This window comes from Pelecanus crispus, chromosome 1, assembly GCF_030463565.1.
Source record: "Pelecanus crispus isolate bPelCri1 chromosome 1, bPelCri1.pri, whole genome shotgun sequence".
Classification (NCBI taxonomy): domain Eukaryota; kingdom Metazoa; phylum Chordata; class Aves; order Pelecaniformes; family Pelecanidae; genus Pelecanus; species Pelecanus crispus.
In genome coordinates this window covers 4473932-4493999 of record NC_134643.1, presented here as the reverse complement: position 1 = coordinate 4493999, position 20068 = coordinate 4473932, and the positions used below count along the sequence as shown (strand labels likewise).

Here is a 20068-nt window from a genome sequence, read left to right as displayed (position 1 = left end):
TTAGTGTTTTCATGTTGCTCAAACTCCCTCAATCCTCAGTAAAGTTCTGATTCAGGGCAGTGTAAGAGGAAAATAATAAAATGGAAGGTTTTTATACTCTCTTTTTTAGCCTTAAGTCACAGCACACAGTAAAATGAAGATAATTCTATCTTTGTTTTATGGATTGGAAACAGTGGCACTGAGGTGACTTTGTAAACTGGTCTCAGTCCCAGTCCAGTGCTCTGAACATTCAGAGTAAGATCTCAAAGCCCCAGGAGTAAATTACCGTTTACCATTTATGCATGTAGCAGTTTGTTAAAACAAGTCTTCATTTACTGAACTAAGAAAATGTGAGCAGGTTACTCAGAAAGAGATTAGATTCAGGTGATATAACTGGCGAAAGACATGCGGTTGTGTACTTTGTCAGAAACAGAGTGCAAATTTATTAGTACTTTACGGAATCCAACGTGATACTTAGAAAGCAAACATTAGTTCATAGTAGGAGACGTGGCATCTTGGATCTGATATCTGATATCATTATGGCATTATCTGATAACTGATATCATTATGGCATGTGAAAAAGAAGCATTCCCAGCAAATACCCTGATAGCGGTGTAAAATCGTACAGACACAGCATAAACGTGCGGTGTTAACTCAGCACGTGCAGTGTTAACTCTCTTCCCCAGTTCAAAATTTGATTAATTCCTCCACATCAGATCTGAGATCTCCATTTTCCTTCCTGCTGAAGGTTTTCTTCAAGCCCAGTTTACCACTGGTCTGGCAGAAGTTTTCCCCATCCCTTTCTACGCATTTGCTACCTCTATGCAAATAAGCTCAATGACCCAGTTGTTTCGATGGTGCCATTCCCCTTTTATAAGCTCTCAACAGACTTTTCTGCTGTCTCAAACCTTTAGTTCTTATATTCAGGGCCTTTCTGTTTATCCCACGCTGGCTTTTGCTCGAAGAGTTGCCAAGTGTGATTTTAGCCCTTTAAATCCAGAAAAGACACTACAGATCAGACAGAAGATGCTGCAGAGATGCAAAGATCCATGATTCATTGTTCCTCCATTTAACTGGCCAACAATAACATTTCACATGTTTGGATGAAGAATCAGGAGGGAGATTTGTTTTCCAAGTCTCCAGGCTTTCCAGCTTATACGGTGACCTTGCAACAACAATGCATAACATGAAAATAGAGATGTTGTTTGTTTTTCAATAAACTAAACATTCCTCTCTTCTAATAGCTCCTGGCAAGACAAAGCAGTTAGGTTAATGGAGATGATAGTTTTCTTCTTTTTTGTAGATCCACATTTACCTGAAGACAGGAAATTCCCAGTGGGACCTCCTGTGAGACTCAGGAAGGATGATCATAGCTTTGAGCCTCATTCCCCAGGAAAAAGCCTGTCCCTGCAGGGTGAGATTACGAGATGTGCACTCCCCTTGGACAACTAGCTAGGAGATCAGCTTGGTAGTGCCACAAACAGCACGTGTTTCATGCAGAACCACACACAGTACATTTGCTGCCTACATGAAAGAGAGAGGCAAATCCAGTAGCTTCAGTGTCTGACCCAGCAGATGGGGATGGTGTCTCCTTTGCCCAGGAGATGGCAAAGCCCCAGGAAGATGCTCCCAGACTGTCTTTCCTATGTGGCAGCCAGAGACGCTCCTGGAGAGCTTTACAAATAAGCATATTGTATTTACCCTTGCAAAATGTTATAGCTGCTCAAAATCTGGATGCATCAAAGGAGTTTTGCCCAGCTGCTTTCTCAAGCAGAGGCCAGATGATGCCACTCTCTTGATTTTCCCGTTTCCTTCTTTTTTGGGACAGGATGTGACAACATGTGGTTCAGTTCAAGGAGCCTGAACCATCAGTGTTTTTGGAAAAGGACTAAGCAAACTGCACAATCCAGCCCTTTGCAGTGAAGTGAGCTCAGACAGTGGCAGGGCCCTCTGCAAGCTGCATGCCCGTTCAAACAACCCCAGCGGGCAATGCAGTGAGCAATGGGGCTAATTGGGTTTAGCTCCCAGCATCCCCTTGCAGCTCCTGGGAAAAATCATTTTTCCTTTGTGTCTAAAATCCCAGCGACCCACTAGCGCCCAGAGCTCTCCCCAAAGACAGACGGACACAGACCAAACTGCGAAATTACCTTCCCATCTCAGTGCAGCTGTATCTTCCCAGCAGAGAGGAGCTTCCCACCCCACCGGGGGCACACGCACGATGCATGGACTGGCTATGGCTCATCGAAAGGCTGTATCCCTATTCCCTGTTCATAGCCAGGAGCAGCAGAAACCAGAGTAAATCACATACGAAAGCTGCCTGGGAGGATACTCCTGGAGCTGGGCACTGTGGGGCTGGGGCAGCCCTCTGCTCCGCTCCAAGCCAGGGTGCTGTGTGAAGCACCCCTGATATCTGCTGGAAGGCAGCCTCCAAGCTGATTCTTTTTTTTTTTTGTTTCCCATGTATTTCACATGCTTGCTGCGGAGGGGAGGGCATTTCTGGGTACTGCCAGGGGAAAAGGTTCTGTGGAGAGCCCGAGGAGCTGGTGGAGGGTTGACTCATGCGGGGGGTCGGGGAGCGGGGGATTCCAGCAGCGCCTGGAAAGAGGGGGGTGGCAGGGCATGGGACAGGCAGCGGCAAGGATGAGTGTGGTTTCAAGCCCCAGTAGGCATGAAAAGGTGGTTGAGCGAGTCAGAGGAAGTCCCATGAGCAACCCCAGAGGTGTCTGTAGAGGTCCCTCAACCTGAAATAGCACTGATGGCTTCACCCCATCAGTGGTCTGTGTCAGCATTTGAACTGAGGAGTGAAAATCTGTTGGGGTAGGGGATGCGGGACCACAGGGGCTATCCAGCAAAGGGGGTGTGAGTGATGTCCCTACCTTGTCCTCCTAAAAAGAAAAATATTCTTCTGCCTCACCGAGCAACACAGCTGGTACAAGCAAGTGCTGTTGCTGCTCTCACCATGGCAGCTGGAGACAACAGGAGCAAAAGTCCGTGATGCTACCAGGTGCTGCCCAGCGGTCTGCGGTGGGATCTGGTTGCCTGCGCTCAAGTGTCCAGAGCCACTGGAGATGCCTTTGGGGAATTTGCCTGGCCTCTGGCTGCTGGCCCAGATGGGTGCAGGTGTCCTCAAGGATCCTGCAGCAGATCAGCCAGACCCACTGGATGTGTGGCAAACATCAGGGCATCTCAAGGGGCCCAGGATGCCTCTATTTATGAAGTTAAGCCACGCCTGGATCTCTGCTGGCTGCATGCAGAGCTCAGACACCCAGCACACATGGAGACACCTGCATGTAGGCGTCTGACTCTGCACCTGAACCCCACCCCACGTTTCTGTGCAGCCTCCAAAGAGGTTTGTCCTGGGTGAGCGATGAGACCCAGTAGGCTGATGAACTGCTCCCGAGCTGAAAAGTTCAGGCTCAAGCTGGTATCTCTGTGAGTGAGACCGTTTGTATGAGCTGTTTGTACCGTGATCCATGTACCGTGATCCACTCTGTTCATGCACATTGATAGGAAAAGTAACTGGAGTCTGACGGTGACACTTTTGTACGTTTTATGGCATCTTCAGATAGGATTTGGACAGCCTACCTCCTGCAAGGATGCTCTAGGTACTAGGGCATTAGTAGTAGTGCAAATTTCAGTGGGAAGCAAATTCTGGTTTACATGTAAGGTGACCCTATGATCCAGCACTGGAGCAAATAATTTATATTGTAAACTACTCAGAAACTAAATTATATGGCATAGATTGGTCTTTTATACCCATTAAGTATATTTCACAAAATCAGTTAGACATAAATCGTGCACAAAAGGTTCAGAAGCAGAGCAGAGAATGAAATTATCCAACCACTGTATCACAGAAATTTATCTTTGACTGGTCAAAGCCCGCTGTATATCTGATACCTGAGCCTGGCTGGCTGATACCTCAGCTCCTGCTCTCAAGGTGCATGGTCCAAAAGCAAGCAAACAAAAACCTGCTAGTAAATTTACATAAGCATGGTATTCATGTAAGTGCAGGGATAGGGAGCCTTGTGATTAATGTATCTACAGACTTCAAGAGAGCTGGGATGTTCCTCCTATGCTTAGTTGTCTTCCTCCTTTCCACCTTCTTCTCTCTATTTATCCTTTGCTGTGGTCATTGGCTGTGTTGGACAGAAAGTATTTGTAGGATAATCCTTACAGGCTCTCAGCAATCCTTGGGCTCTTTGCTTTTCTAGCCCCAGAATGAATCACAGAATCACTGAGTTATTGAGATTGGGAAGGACCTCTCAAGGTCCTCTAGTCCAGACCCCGGCTGAAGCAGGGTCAGCTAGAGCAGGCTGTCCAGGACTGTGTCCAGTCAGGTTTTGAGTATCTCCAGAGATGGAGACTCCACAACCTCTCTGGGCAACCTGAGCCACCCTAGACCCACGCCCTTCCTGAGGATGTGAGGGACAAGTCAGTAGCACATTATCAATGATATCTAACGAGGAGAGGAAGGAACTACGATCTGTATATGGGCATGGACAATATTGGAGGGAAAAAAAGGCAAAGCCCCTCTAGTCTCAGTGACAAGCTCTGATTTCTTTGCCCACCCAGTCTGCCCCTCCAGAGTGGCCAGGGCAAGGACTCCTCCCTGAGAGCTCCCTCCAAGGGTGAGCAGCAAAGCAAACCAGCTGGAGGCTCTGCTGACCATTTTCTCCCTTTTATCAGAGGAGAAAGTGCTCTGAGAGACAGAGCTTGAAAACCGCTAGAGAAGGAAGCAGGATGGACGGTGCACAGGACATGTGGCGATGCTGCTAGCGGCAAAGGCTCCCGAGCCTTTTACACCCGGGATGTGAAGTGGGACTTACTCCCGGGGACAGGCTCTGTCAAACAGAGAAACCTGGTCCCCCCCATACAGCTGGGTCAACACATCCTCCAGCTGCCCCAGCGTGAGGAGCTGGACCTTGTTCTTGTCATTCTCAGCAATGACTGCCCAAGCCTTCCTGTGGTTGGCGTCCACCTCGCAGCAGGCACTTGACCAGATGTGGCTGGGTTTATTAACTCTCCCCTTGGCGATATAGTTGTTCCCAGGCACGGCGCCCACAATGACGTAGGTGGTGTTACAGCCCTGGGTCCTCCTCATCATAGTTTGCTGCTCATAGTTCTTCCAGGCACCACCATTGAGTTTCTCATCCTGGGGCACTATGTTGGTGAGGGTGAAGGTAGCCATCCTGCTGCTAAAGTCGTGGTGATGGCTGCTGGGGTTCAAATGGCCACGGTTCAAACCCGTCAGGTTCTTGTAGTCTTGGAGGATAGCCTGGCTCTTCCTGAGTTTCTCTAAGCTGCCACTGAAATCATTTAAGAGGGTCCACTCTCTTTCCATAGTCTTGGGATACGTTGGACCCATCAGCTTGGCAGATAAAGAAGAGGAAAAGGTGTTAGTATTGGGGATGGGAGTAATGGAGCATGTTTCCCTGGAGCAGAAGTCTCTGAGCGCAGAGCACCCATTTTTTGTCATCTCAGTGTATGAAAATGCATGAATCAGAGAGAAATCATAAAGCTGCCCCTCCCTGACGAACACAAGTTTAAAAAAAAAAAAATAAAGCTCAGAATTTGACTGCTCTCAATTTGACTTGTGACCTTTGAAATCCAGCCAGCAGCCTGCGGTGGGAGTGTGGGTGGACGCATGAGACAATGAGCATTTTCCACTCCCAGGTTTGAAAGGTGACTTTTGTGAGACATCTTCCCTGCTGCATCTGGTTCCCTTTCTTCCCTTCTCTACATCCCACATCTGCCCAGGGCTCTCCCCCGTTCCTCCCACCCCTGTTAATCACATCCAACCCTCATCACCTGCATCTAATCACGCTATCATCAGCCCTGGCCTTTGCTCCATTCAGCCCCGTTTCCACAAGAGCTCTCTCAGTCTGTATGAAAGGTTTTCATACCTTTTATTAATCCAATCTGTCAACACCCTAGTGTTTTACAAGCTTAGGGTAAACAAGCACACAGATATCCTCTTTGAAGTTTGGGTGTCTTAGGGAGTCCTTGAAGGGGGACAGGATGGGAAGAGGATGAGCAGAAGAGCCATGGAGCCCACAGGACTACCAGGAGGAGATGAGGACGACAGACCCTTCTGCTCTTCTCCTGCTTTGCCCCTCACTTGAGAAGAAGTATGTGTGGTTGCTGCAGGTGTATCACACTCCTGAAACACCAGTGTTTGCCTCCCCTAACCCCATACACAGGGAGATGTGTAGGGAAACTGATCCTAGAGGTGAGGTTTCCCTGTGAGGGCTGTAGTTCACTGTGAGGATGCAGCTTTTTGCTCAGTAAGCAAAAACACCTCAATGCAAGTGGGATCTGCTACTGCAGTGCTAATAACAGGTCTCCGAGCTGCTCTGTGCCAGGGAGCACAGATGTGTTCCTTCTGCAGCATCACTGAAAATAAGTTAGAAATTATCAGTCTCTTAAAGGAGCTCATAATCCCCAAAGAGACCTGGGGAACCTAAATACTGCAAAAAGACCTCTGAAGAAAGTTAGCAAAATCACAGATTTTGCAGATGGCCTGGGTCCATGGTCCAGGAGGAAAAAAAAGAAGTTTTTATCCCCTCTAAATATGGAGGCTGCAGTGGTGCAACACCAAATTTATTGCTTGAGTTCCTATGAGTAACAAGTGCAAACGCTTTTTTTGGTAACTATAACACCTTTCTTTTCATATTTAGGGAAACATATTTAGCCTTCCTCTAGAACAGGGCATATGGCTTTCTTCTGTGGTTCATTTTCACCTAAATTACCTACTGCTACTGTGTCCCTAGCAATGACCTGAATTTCCTACTCTTCTGTTCCATAATTTGCTTGGTCTTTTTTACTGAAGGTCTGAAGTTTGTCAGAAGGACGTTTGGGAGGTCTCTGTAGTTTGCAGAGATCTGTGTGTCTGGTGGATCCTTCTGAACCAAGCCTGAGGCAATGGTGGTAAGGGGCAACTGCAGGTGGATGGACATTGTGCACTTCTGACTTGACTGATACTGATCCTACTCACATTTCACTGCCTGCAATATCACTCGGTAAGTTCACCGCGTTAATCCAACCCTCTCATCACTGAGTGCCTGTACCTGGACTTTTTCACTGGGTCATCTCACCCAGTTCTGAGTTTCTCCGCACTTCTCTGATGCCACTTACAAAGCTAAACTGACTCTTAACTGGAAGCAAATGAGCTATGTCAGGGATGCAAAACAGCTCAGAGTGAAGTGGAGACCAGAGCCCAGCTGGTCCCTCAAATTTAACTGCTGTTGGATGTCTTTTCCCCATTGTTTGGTCCCCCACCACAGCACGGGACAGGGAGGGGGGTCATTTGACTTAACGTAATGTAAATTAATGTAATGTAATGTAATATAATTTGACTTAATGTTCCTGTAAAGTCAATGCGGAAAAATGGGTGCTTTTAGGATATGACTCATCTCATCCTCCTGCTGATGTCTCAAATGCATCAGAGGAATTGCGTGGTGAAGCTATTTGAAGTTAGATGAGATGAATCCCATCCAGTGGGTCCATTTGCATGTGTGTGGGGGTGGGAGGAAAAAGAAGTGTTTGGTTAAATGCTGCAGTTCATCTTTTAATGGCTGGAGGGTGATGCACTGTAAGAGAGGACACTCACCTGGGGCTCAACCAGCCATGTTTTAGGTCTCTTGCCAGGTCCAGGCTGGTAGAGGTAAGCAGAGTATACAGGAATACGCCTGTTCCTGTCGTACAGGGTGGCAAAGTAATACTGGTTCTTGTAACGCTGACAGATCCAGGCTGCCCTCTTCGGCTCCAGGGCTTCACCTGGCGGGGTTTCCCGGAAGAAAAACTGAGGGCATGAACTTTCAAAGGATGTCACCACCTCGCTGCGTCCCAGCCAGAGGCAGCTCACCGAGACCTGCAGCAGCAGCAGCAACAGCATCGTGGGGAGGATTTCAAGTGAAGGGCTCTTGCTCACCTGGAGGGCAAATGCAGAGAGACACTCAACTTGGAGAAAGCTTGTCAAGGCCTGGAGTCACTTTTGTGCTTGTGGGACATGGCTGTCAGAGGAGGGGACTATCAGAGACCAAGGAGGGAACAACTTCTGTCCTCCTCAATATGGAAAAATCAACAGGGGAATAAGAGTGAAATCTAAACCAGGTTTTAGGTGCCTAGAGGAGGCAGCACTGAGAGAATTTAGCTCATCTGAAGAGGGATCCAAACACACCCCATGTCTGATCAGCTCACTCAGCAAAGTTTTCTTGGAACTGAGGCATGGTGTTGGGACAAGGCCACCTTTTCCAGCCTGCCTGTGTGGGCCAAGAGCTCAGCTTCTGCATCGGCACTGGAGAACAAAGCCTGAAGCAACCCAGAGTCTGGGAGCCCCTATTTCAGAATACCATCTCGCTCCCTTCTGCTCTGAGGGCCTTCCCACAGCAGAGAACCTGCAGCTGGGACGTGCTCTGGTCAGACCCCTGCAATGCTGAGCTGGGCTTTAGTATCGCGGGGGATTTGGAAGGGAAACAACAGTGATGCTGCACTTCCTACATGTCTCTGGCCCCATCCAAGCTCCCATATACATGCAGCTCTTCCATAACTCCTCTGTGCTTGCAGCGGGATTAATCTCCCCTAAAGTTAGGTCAGGTGTTTAACCCAAAGTGGCCCAGCTTGAGGTCCTGGCTCTCAGGCAGCTGACATTGGGAAATGTGTGTCCTGCTGCTCAGCTTGCATTTTCGGGGTGCCCAACCCCGGACGATGAATTTAGAGAAAGAGAAGTAGGCCAAGCAGATGGTAGCAGCAAGCACAAGGGATGACTTCTCTAGATCATTGGCACCCTGGCTGCTGCTGTAGCAATGCAGATATTGAGGGGCAGCTCTTCCCACGGCTGCACAGGATTCCTGCCGATCCACATCTTTAGCTGTGCTGATTATTTTTCCTGTACAGTAAAAGGCACTGGTGCAGGAATTTCTATTTCTTGAACAGAAACAGGTCCTGTTTTGTCTTTTTCAGGTGCTGACATGATTTTCAGCAATCAGCAAGATCTTTCTGTTTGGACAAAACTACTGAAAAAATTCCCTGTGATGCTGGCAGCGATGCAGGGTGCTTTATTTTCTTTCAGATACACTGCAGGCTTTGGGATAGCAGTGATATTTCCATTTTCATTGCTAGACATTCGACAGAGTGGTTTTAAAGTAATTAGCATTTTAAATAAGGCAGGCAGGGCAAGCAGCTAAAAGGATTCACGGGAGAGAAAGCTGTCATGGCCTTTTAAACACAAACCCCGCATTTGGCTGGGGAAATGTCTGAGCTGAGGACTGCTGAAGGCTTGGAAAGTCACCTTGCACATTTGCCCTTTTCTTATTCGTTTCCCTGACCCTCATGTATTAATTCCCATTGGATTCAGGGTATTGAGCTAGAGATACCCTTGCTCTGACCCAAGACACCTGGTCCGTTCTCTCTTTACTAGTGCTGGATCAGGAATGTGGTGACCAGTAAGCTGAAAACTGAGAAGAGTGAACCACAAGAAGTCACTTACTACAGTACTCTCGAGAGCATGACAACATCTGCCCCAGCTCAAGCAGAAAAGTTACTGAAAAGTCCTTCTTTTGCACCAGCCTCTCCACAAGCTTAAAATATATCTACTAACTTAATTTCAGATATACAGAAACCAATCTGCTGTGTGAAAGAACGGCACATAAATATTTTTACTCACAGGACTCTTCTTGCGGTCCCAAAGTGGTAGAGGACTTTCAAATGCCTCTGCTACGATTTGAAACTGCTGTGACCTTAGGGTGGTTTATATATGATCTCCAGGAAGGCAGAGCAGTTAGATTCCTCAAACAGGGTTTAGAGTAAGTTTGTCCAGGGGTGGAGCCAGGACCTGTTTTTTTCCAGAGGTCTTTTGCAAGGTCATGAGTGGAGTTATGGTGCTCAATAAGCTCCCCCTCCCCCTTCTACATTTTTATGTGAATTTTCCAGGTGACTTGGCAACTGAAACTTAATTATTCAAGGTGTTTCATGGCATTTCTGATCACCTTGAATCAAGTCTTCCCCACACCTGTGAGCCAAACTCTGTCAGTGGGCCAAAATAAGGTGTTGAATCTACCCTTTCCCAACACTGCCCATGAAGGAGGGTACAAACCCAACTCCCATCTGCTTGGTGCGTGCTGTAATCGGCAGGCAGTAATTGGTAAGATAAGTGATGTTGCCACATCAGGTGTAAAGGAGCGCCTGGCTGCACTAGCCACCTCAGGTCAGGAGAGGAGTCTGCACCCAGCATCTTCAGTGCATCTTGTAGAACATTTGTTAGACTCCTGTGCTGCAGGCAGGGGCATTCAGATACAACCCAGTGCCTGGTGCTGGCTCTTAGCTAGCCAAGACCTTGCTGGAGCCTAGGGAATAATTCATCGTCAAAGACGATGTCAAAGACAGGCAGGAGAAATCGCAATCATCAAGATGAATAATTAAAAAAAACAAGACAGAATCTGTTTTCCTACAATTAGACATCTCAGTTCACCATCAGGCATCTCCCTGTGCATCTGTTCCCAAGGCTTTCCATGCTGATCATTTCCCCGAAGCATCCTTGGCCAGGTTCAACATTTGGCTGGGGCAGCAGGTGAGCAGCAGGAACACTGCCACCACTTCAGAACATCCCACCAGGTTTTGGTGACTTTTCCAGATGGGTGACACATTGCCAGCGCTGAGGGCTTCAGATCTGATGTGGTCGGGGGGATCAGCTTCTGGGAGTGCCAGTTCATATTGGGATAGTTTATTCCCTTTGGCAGTCGCATTCTTTCTGTGAGGTTTTGATCTGAAATTCACCAAAAGTGATTTTTTTCCTGGAGCCCACCTGATTTTCTTATTTTTTCAAAGACCAAGGATTAGCTCATGTGGTGACAATTTCCAAGCTTCTTCCAGTCTCTTCTGCCTCTAAGTGTCTCTCTCATATTCTCCAGATCTTTACTTTCCTATGCTTGAGTTTCTTTCCCAAGTCATTCCTTCTGTCCTTGCCCTCCCTAATATAAAATGTTAAAGAGCTGCAAAATACAATGCCTGTATAAACTCTCATTTTCTCCTTGGAGGGGGGATGTTAGCGTTCAGCAACTGCAGCCCACCCTTCGTCTGGTGTATTTATTCTGAAGCTAAGGAAACACTTTAAATATTGCAGTCAACAGTGAGAAAGGAGCAAGGGCTTACCTCGAAGCAGAGTGTCAGAACAAGCAGCTGAACGGTTGCTTCACTCTTCTCCCTGGGGAAATGGTCATCTGATTCCTCAAGAGTCCCACTGCTATATATACCCAGTCATAAATCTGCCCCTTTTCATACAAAGGGAATCTCACAGAAAAAAAGAGGATTTCTTTTGTTATACAGGGGAGATTCATTCATGCCTGCCCAGAAATGTGGTAACAATTGCTATTTGCCGTTTCCTCAGGATTTCTCCCAAGTTTGCTGACTTGCAGCATCACATGTCAGAAGCAGATAACTATGTCTGGTGATTTCCCTTTCCATTTCCTCATTCCCATGCTGCTGCCACAGCACCTACAAGCGTTTCTGTTCCCAGCAGACCATCTCTGGTGGCATTAGACCAACCAGCCTGTCTCTGAATACACACAGATGTTCAAAGTCTGCTCTTCTCCAGCCTCTCAGAACATAATTAATATGGTCAGGCTACATATTTTCCCTTGCCTGATTGTAAAGGCTTTGTAACAGCACTTACTAATGCCATCCTAGAGATCCTGGGGGCACATCTTGGTCTCGGCTTGCTGCTTTACAGCCACCACTGAGCCTGTGTTCAAATAGGATCCCAATCTGCCCAGAAAGGAGGCTTGGTGGAGACAGGGTTTCTCCCCTAAAGGGTGGATAAAAGGGATTTGGGGGTATGGATACAGAGATCAAGGTTTGGTAGGCTGCACTCCCTCGACCTCAGAGGGCAGAGGGAACACAAAGGGTTGGCTCCTATGGTCTCTCGAAGGACAGCTGGAGGGAAGATGCTGGTTTTCTACATTATTAGTGGGGTGGAAATGGGACTACAAATGGTTAATGATTATGACCAAGAATCACCAGAAATGGGTATGACAAAAGTCAGGGACTCTAAGAAGGTTCCTTTGCCCCGAGCTGCACACTGGAGCAGAGTTAAAGGGGTCTGGCAATATTTTGTACAAATTTTGATTAAAAGCTGCAGGGAACATGACTATTTTATCTTGAATTTTTCATTTCTATACAACCCCTAGTGCCAGGCCACATGCTGTGTGTCTTACCCTGTATATCTCTGAACCCCAAGGGTTCAGTTTCTTTGATCTAGCAAATGCTCCCTCCTGTATCCCAGTCAAAGCACCAATGGGAAACAGCTCTTCGCACTGGATTTCACTCCTTGAGCTCTGTCCTCGCCCTCCAGATCTGATCCTGCTACATTTTGTCAGTGCAAGAGCTTGGCTGTTGGAAGCATGTCTCGAGGTATTGGAGCAATGGGATTCTAGGATTCTAGTTTAAGACACCATTTGATGGACATTTCTGAAGAAGAATAGCAAGATGCTGAGCTTGATGTCCAGGAAATCCTTGTTGGTCCTCTGTTTTTAACACAGTAAAGTATCAGGTCATAGTTGTAGTGCTGCTGCTCACAAAAATCATTCTATACAGAGAAAGGAAGAGGACAAGCAGTTAACACCAAGACTCTTCTTTCTTCAGAAAGGACTTAAAATATCCGCAGTGAAAGAGTAAGCAGACAAAGCAGATACCAGCTTAGGTAACACAATCAATACCCAGCTGTGATAGCAAAAATGCAACAGAAACATAGTTCAAGATTTCAAAAGGCCTGATGGTGAACTCCCACGCAGAGCAATTTGCAGCAAGCCAGCCTTGGATGGCAAAAAGTTTTTGCATGTAACGGTCATCAACAAAGCTAACCTGCATTAACTCTTACAGTGGACCAGTGGCACTGTTTAAAATCCTTCTGTGGGCACTCTTCTTTTGGAAGTGGATGAAAATGAGTCCAGTTTAGTTGTGAATGAACAAGCAGTGGGAATGGAACCAAACTCTTCCACTTGTCCACAGTTTTAATTAATCTGGGCAAACTTTCCTGAGTGTATCCAAAAAATGCACTGTGTCTAAAATATAGATAACAGTCCAGGAATACTGTAACAATGAGTTGGTTGTTATAACCAGAAATAACCAGAAGAAGCCATGAACGTCTTGTCCCACTCCTGAGCTCTATGAGGTCATGCTTTTGCATTTCACTGATTTTTCTAAAAATTGTGCTCTGATGCCTAATAACTGGCTCTATTCTGCCTTTCATGTCAGTGTAGGCAGTGCCTACGTGTTGTCCAGAGATCTGCACTTTCTGGATGGAGAGGTCATGTGAATGATGTTGAATGAGCTCTCCTGCAGGCCAGCTCCCATGTGGTCTGTCCTGTAAGACAAACCTTTATTTCTTCAACTTGTAAAGGTCAGAGATGGAAAAAACCTATTGGATCCTCCAGTCTTGTCCCAGTTGGGAGCCCAGAGATTCGTAGATGAAGTACTTCCAATAATTTTTCCATGTCATGGTTGAAAAGAAACAAGACTTGCAGCATTTTTCTAGGGAAAGTGTATCGAAGTCCAGATCTGACTTCTCCGCAAGGATGTTCTCCTGATAGCTACCTCAGTTTTCTTTCTATCAGATGCTAAAGACAGCAGTCCCACCTCCTGCTCAAAGCAGGGCAAGCTATGAGGTAGCTGTTCAAATGTAGGGAAATGTAAATACTTCTTGTGACTGCAGTGCAAGAAAAAGGGGATTTTGAACTAGTCGTGTCAGAGGTGGGCTCTATTTTTACTGCAGAAAAAGAGGTGCCACCAAAGCCTTCTCTTGAGTCTTTGGTCCCCATGGAAGAAGAAAATGAATAGCCAAAGAGATGCTGAGTAGATCGAGCAGTGCAGGTCTTCAGGAAGGACTAAATCACAGCAGCAGAAGCCAAACGTGCATAAGAAAACAAAATGTAAGGACGAGAAACATCATTTGAATGTGTGAATTGAGGAGACGTATGCTGTTCTGGACTGTTCTCCTTAGAGGGCAGCAAAGATCCTGGTATCCCACGGCCACAGGCAGGACCTGAAGATGTCCGGATGTTGGGCATGCCACCTTCATTGACCTGTGTGTCACCTCTGGTTTTGGGAGGTACTCTGCTGATGTGAGTGACGACAGAGAGGGAGCGTAGACACCTCAAGGCCAGAGCACTCTTTTGCAACAACCAGGATGCTCTGACATGCACATCTCACCCTACCGCTATACCAAGTACGTTCACCCTTGCCAGGTGTTCAAACGAGCGTGAGCTTCAAGTCATGGTTAAAAAAATGACCCAGATCAGACCAAAGATTTGAGGTGCCCAGAAGAGGCAGCAGCTGCTTCTTCTGTCTCTCCCCAGTGTCCCAGAAGTGGTCTCAAAGCAGCTCTGCCTTGCAGCTTTGTGTTACGGAACAGGGCCCATCTCTCATGCAAACAACACAACCCTTGTCCAGGGCTATGTAAAAAGTATCACATTTGTGGACAAAATGCAGGGGAAAGGTAAGGATGTAGAAAATTTACTGTGTTGCCTAATTCCTCCAAGGACAGCAGGTGTATATTATCCATTTTAACCTTGAGCTATTCTTCTACACAACATGCCAAATGCTGGCTTAGGGCAACCCTTGCATTTTGGAGGCGAACGTGCTCAATCCATCCTGTCCCCATAAGGATCAACAGTGTTTTTAATATGGTACAGTTCAGCTGAAAAATTTGGCACGTGATTTGGGTGACTTTAGTTATATTAACTCCACCAGACTGAGTGCCACAGGCCCTGTGCATGCAGAGCAGGTAACACTTAGGTGACAGTGGGGTCTCCTCCTTGTCACCGATGAAGCATCACCCCACTACAAATACTCACCAGCCAACAGCTGTCGGGTTGCCTGTGGTTACTTTCACTCTTTCAGTTTCGTTCAGCTTCGGAGACCAAAAATCAGTCCGTTACTTTCACTTTCTGATTCTCAGGCAGCAGCACAGAGTCCGCTGGGGAGGATTAGGCAATAACCGAAACCCCTTGTCACAGATGCACACCCGTACTTCTGTGGGTTGGGTGTTGGATGAAGAGACGGCAGCAAGGGAAAAGAAGGATATTTGCCTGGGAGCAGAGGTAAAATGTGGACAGCAAAAGCAATGATGTAATATTGATGTAAAAAAGCGCTGTGTTTCTACCTATGACAAATGGAAACCTTAAAATAATCTTACATAAAAATCTTATGAAAGAAGAAATAATAAAAGATGCCCATCCTCAAAATCTCTCTATATCGAAATCACTCATCCTAACTCAGGCATTTGAAAAAGAGATTTCCAAACCTGCCCGTTATAGTCAATGGAGAGAAAAAGGCATCTCCAGAGATGAGTTCGTGTTAGTCCAAGTTAAGCAAATGTAAAATGTAAAACTGTAAAATACTTCAAATTAAAGTGTTTATTTCTGTGTTGAGTATAAAGGCAGTCAAAGCTGATAGCTCAGTCACAGATGTCTGAGTTTTAGACCCTGTCCTGGTTTCGGCTGGGATAGAGTTAATTTTCTTCCTAGTAGCTGGCATAATGCTGTGTTTTGGATTTAGTATGAGAACAATGTTGATAACACACTGATGTTTCAGTTGTTGCTCAGTACTGCTTATGCTAGTCAAGGACTTTTCAGCTTCCCATGCTCTGCCAGGTGCACAAGAAACTGGGAGGGGACACAGCCAGGTTAGTTGATCTAAAGTGACCAAAGGGCTATTCCATACCATATGGCGTCATGCTCAGTATATAAACTGGGGCATTATTATGATAATAATAATAATATACAAAGCAAGTGATGCACAATGCAACCGCTCACCACCCACCAACTGATACCCAGACAGTTCCCGAGCAGCGATTGCTGCTCCCCAGCCAACCCCCCCCCCCCCAGTTTCTATACTGAGCATGACGTCATATGGTATGGAATAGCCCTTTGGGCAGTTTGGATCAACTATTCTGGCTGTGCCCCCTCCCAGTTTCTTGTGCACCTGGCAGAGCATGGGAAGCTGAAAAGTCCTTGACTAGCATAAGCAGTACTTAGCAACAACTAAAACATCAGCGTGTTATCAGCATTCTTCTCCTACTAAATCCAAAACACAGCACTACGCCAGCTGCTAGGAAGAAAATTAACTCTATCCCAGCTGAAACCAGGACAGTATCAGTGGAAGCATGCTGGGCCCATAACCCAGAGGATGGTTTCAATCCATCCAGGCTTTTAAGTATCTGTCGTTCAGAGCGAGCGGCTGCGTGGTGCTTAGTTGCTGGCTGGGGCTAAACCACGACAGATACTTAAAAGCCTTGCACGATAAATCCACTGCCTCTTTTGGTGACTCTGGTTTTGGGGTTCATCTGGAAAAGCATTGCAGGCCAAGTAACACCATCACGGGGGTCACATCTGCAGGTTTCGAAGCAGCACTTTCCCACGTACCCAGGATGAAGCTCGGTTCTCGCACTGTGGTATGAAAATCAGCAGAGAACTTCTGTGTCTTAACACCTTTTGTGGACTAGAAGTGGCTGCAGATGCAGTCTAGCTTATGCCAGACAGCTGGGTTTCCCCACAGAAAAAAATTTGTTTGTTCGAAGTTCAAGAAACTTAACCCCATGACTCAGGGTGGGGAGGGCTGGCTCCTTGCTGATTTTATGGTGCTGCACTAAAAAAGGCAAGTGTTGAATCAGTGGGGAAATCCTGCCAGTGAGGTCAGGGCTGGGCAGTCAGGGGTGGAGGAGGTGTATGCTCGTGAGAGGAAAAGGAGGGACCACGCACATTCCTGTCAGTAAGCATGGATCACTCCTAACTAGATCTTCCCAGCAATACCTCCTCACGTGGCCTGGATCCTGAAAGATTAGCACCAAAGTGGAGGTCTAGACAGATCTGGGATCTGTCCTTTTGCATTTTCTAGGGCTTATGAGACCCCTTTCATCCATCCCTCCAGTTTGCTTCTCCCTCAATGGGGTCCCTCGTTCAACTTAGCAGCATGGTGCCTTTGCTGCTGTACTCAAACTCCAGCCTTCAGCGCAGCCCGTCAAGGCGATCCAGTGAGCAAATGCACTTTCCCTGCAAGCTTGGAGCACGCCCCATTCCCCCTCCTCCAGGCTTTGCTCAGATTTATGGGCAGCAGGTCACTCACCTCCAGCAAGGTGCAAATTTTATCTGGAGAAAAGCAGCAGCACCAAGCTGACGCACTGCTCAGGTTGACTGCTGGTTTTGTTGACATCAAGGGAAATCAAAGGGTAGTAGGTTGGACTGGAAAGTATCTCACACTCTGCAGTTGTTCCTCAGGTAAAAAGGAAGTCCCAAGACATTAAAGCAACTCTGGACCCTGAATCTGTGGGATTTCCTTCCTTCCACTGCGCAGTGATAAAAGCACACTACATAAGCTATAGCAACACTCACGACTGTGCTTTGATGAGAATCATAGAATCATAGAATCGTTTAGGTTGGAAAAGACCTTTAAGATCATCCAGTCCAACCATTAACCTACATTACCAAGTCCACTCTAAACCAATCAAGGGTAGACTAGACTAAACCATGTCCCAGAGTGCCACATCTACCCGTTTTTTGAACACCTCCAGGGATGGTGACTCCACCACCTCTCTGGGCAGCCTGTTCCAATGCTTGACCACCCCTTCCATGAAGAAATTTTTCCTAATTTCCAACCTAATCCTCCCCTGGCGCAGCTTGAGCCCATTTCCTCTCGTCCTATCGCTAACTACATGGGACAAGAGACCAACACCCACCTCACTACACCCTCCTTTCAGGTAGCTGTAGAGAGCGATAAGGCCTCCCCCCAGCCTCTTCTTCTCTAAGCTGAACAACCCCAGTTCCCTCAGCCGCTCCTCATCAGCCCTGTGCTCCAGACCCTTCACCAGCTTCATTGCCCTTCTCTGAACACGCTCCAGCACCTCAATGTCCTTCTTATAGTGAGGAGCCCAAAACTGGACACAGTTTTCCAGGTGTGGCCTCACCAGCACCAGGGAACAATCACCTCCCTGCTCCTGCTGGCCACACTATTCCTGACACATGATTTCATGAACAGGCTGGTCTGTATGGAAACTAATCCATGCTGTGGTTTCATACAGATACATTTTTAAGAGGATGAAATATCTTTACTTATTAATACAACCTGTTTATTAAGACTCCTTTGATTTCTTTTCCTCGAAGATGCATGTATATTAGGGCCAGGATTTCACCGTGTACATGGACTCCCAAATCCTGTTGAGACTTGACTGGTTTGGAGCTGCTCTGAGATATGCTACCAAGGCGGTCAGAGGCATGAGGCACACGTCTTAGGAAAATAGGTTGAGGGACTGAGGCTTGTTGAACCCGGCAAAGGGGAGGCTAAAGGGTAGCCCAATAGCTGCCTACAGCTACTTGGAAGGGCAAAGATAACGAAGTCAAGCTCTTTGTGGTAGAGCCAGGTGCTATAACAAAGGGCAACAGCCACAGACTGTGGCTTGGGAGGTGCAGGTTGGACAGCAGGATAAAAAATGTCTCTAGGCAGGTAGTACAGCACTGCAACAGGTTGTTGGGAAATGACAAATGATGAATTGTGGAGGTGACTCAAAGCTTAGCTGGATGAAAGCACGGCTAAGCTGGTCTAGAGCTGACAGTGCTTCCGCTTCAAGCAGGAGGTTGAAATAGAGTCCTCCAGCTGATGTTGCCAACCAACATTTCTATGAACGTATGGTAGATGCACCTCCCATCTTCTCCCCCCACTGCCCTGCCCTGCCCCGACACACTCAGATGTGCGAGTTGGAAAATTTGTCTGGAAAATTATAATGAGGCAGTAGATGGCCAAATTCCCTGTTCCTGAGAGTTGTACATTAAAGTCTTTCTACAGTCCAAAGTCACAAAAAACCCACCACGTACCTCAGAGAGCCAGGAGGAGGGCATGTTTCCAGATTCCTGGTTCAGAATCCTCTGGGGGATAGACACCAACCAGATGAATGAAACCCCATCAGCTCATCTCCCCCGACAAGGAGAGGCTGATGGTAATCCAACGGTCTTTGCACCAACCCAGTTCTGCTAGCCATGCAAAATCACCCCACCATGAGAACTGCACTTCAACCACTCGGGAGCCCCAGGTTAGCCCTCTCTGCAATAAACACAGGCTGTGTTACTGCACATTAATTATGCGGACGGTAATTAGCAGTTACGTCAACATGAAGATTTCCAGTTAGGCTGCTGGCTCACTCTATATGGAAATGAGGTTGTTGACTGTGAGCGGAAATATGTCATACCAAACTCCAGAGGGAAAGCCTCATTGCTAATTAGGAAGAGCAGCCCCTTTGCTCAGGGGTCATGCCTTGGGTTGTTTCTGCTGGACGTGGCATCCCTTGAAGCCCATGGATGTGGCACGGCAGGAAGAGCCAGCTGTCCACTGTGGGCAACCCTGATCTTCACCTCTGAAGATGACATGTCTAGTCATTCAGTGCTCACTGCCTCTAGCCAGATGACATGTGATAATGCTGCACCGTAGGAGGGTGGCAGATCCTGCCGATACACAGGCATCATCTTCTGTTAAGAGACAGAAGTTGTGATTTAAGAGAAAGCCCTCAGAGATGCTGAAGCTGCCAGGAGAGACCTTATTCCTGTTAAGTATAATCTTAACTATATGCTTTTTCATTTTATGTATTTGTGACTTTCTTGCCATTACAGAAAAACCCCAGACTTCTAATTAAACAGATCCTTGATTCATAAATCTTGGTCAGTGCTCATGCTCATTGATTCCTAAATGTACTTGTGATAGAAGGATTCAGATGTAACACTTAGCTTATGGGAAGGTGATAAAACCACTGGGTATTAAGTGCTAAAATGCCATTAGGAGGTTGATCTTAAGAGTTCATTCAACAAACCCACTAAGTTTACGTTAGGATCTGTGTTTAAGAGAGCATGAGCAAACAGCCTGCTCTTCCCAGCTGCAAGGTGATGGTTTTTCTGACAGTGGACGAAGAGCACGAGCCAACCACTTAAGTTGAGTGCATACGGTGGGAGGTCAGCATGAAACCCTTTGCATTTCAAGTGCCCAAGACATAAGATGTTAATGTTTTCCAAGTGCATTTCAAGGATGTATATGTTAAAGGCTGTGACCAAATCTAAAA

At 46.9% G+C, this 20068-nt stretch overlaps 1 protein-coding gene across 1 annotated transcript; it reads right to left on the bottom strand.

Moving 5' to 3' along the window:
- Nucleotides 1-4801: 4801 nt before the first annotated feature.
- On the bottom strand, nt 4802-7873 carry LOC104030489 (endonuclease domain-containing 1 protein). Its single transcript, XM_009482210.2, has 2 exons — nt 7589-7873; nt 4802-5347 (listed from the first exon to the last, which is right to left on the bottom strand). Exons 1-2 carry the CDS (start codon nt 7871-7873, stop codon nt 4802-4804), a joined length of 831 nt encoding a protein of 276 aa, XP_009480485.1.
- Between the last annotated feature and the right edge of the window lie 12195 nt (nt 7874-20068).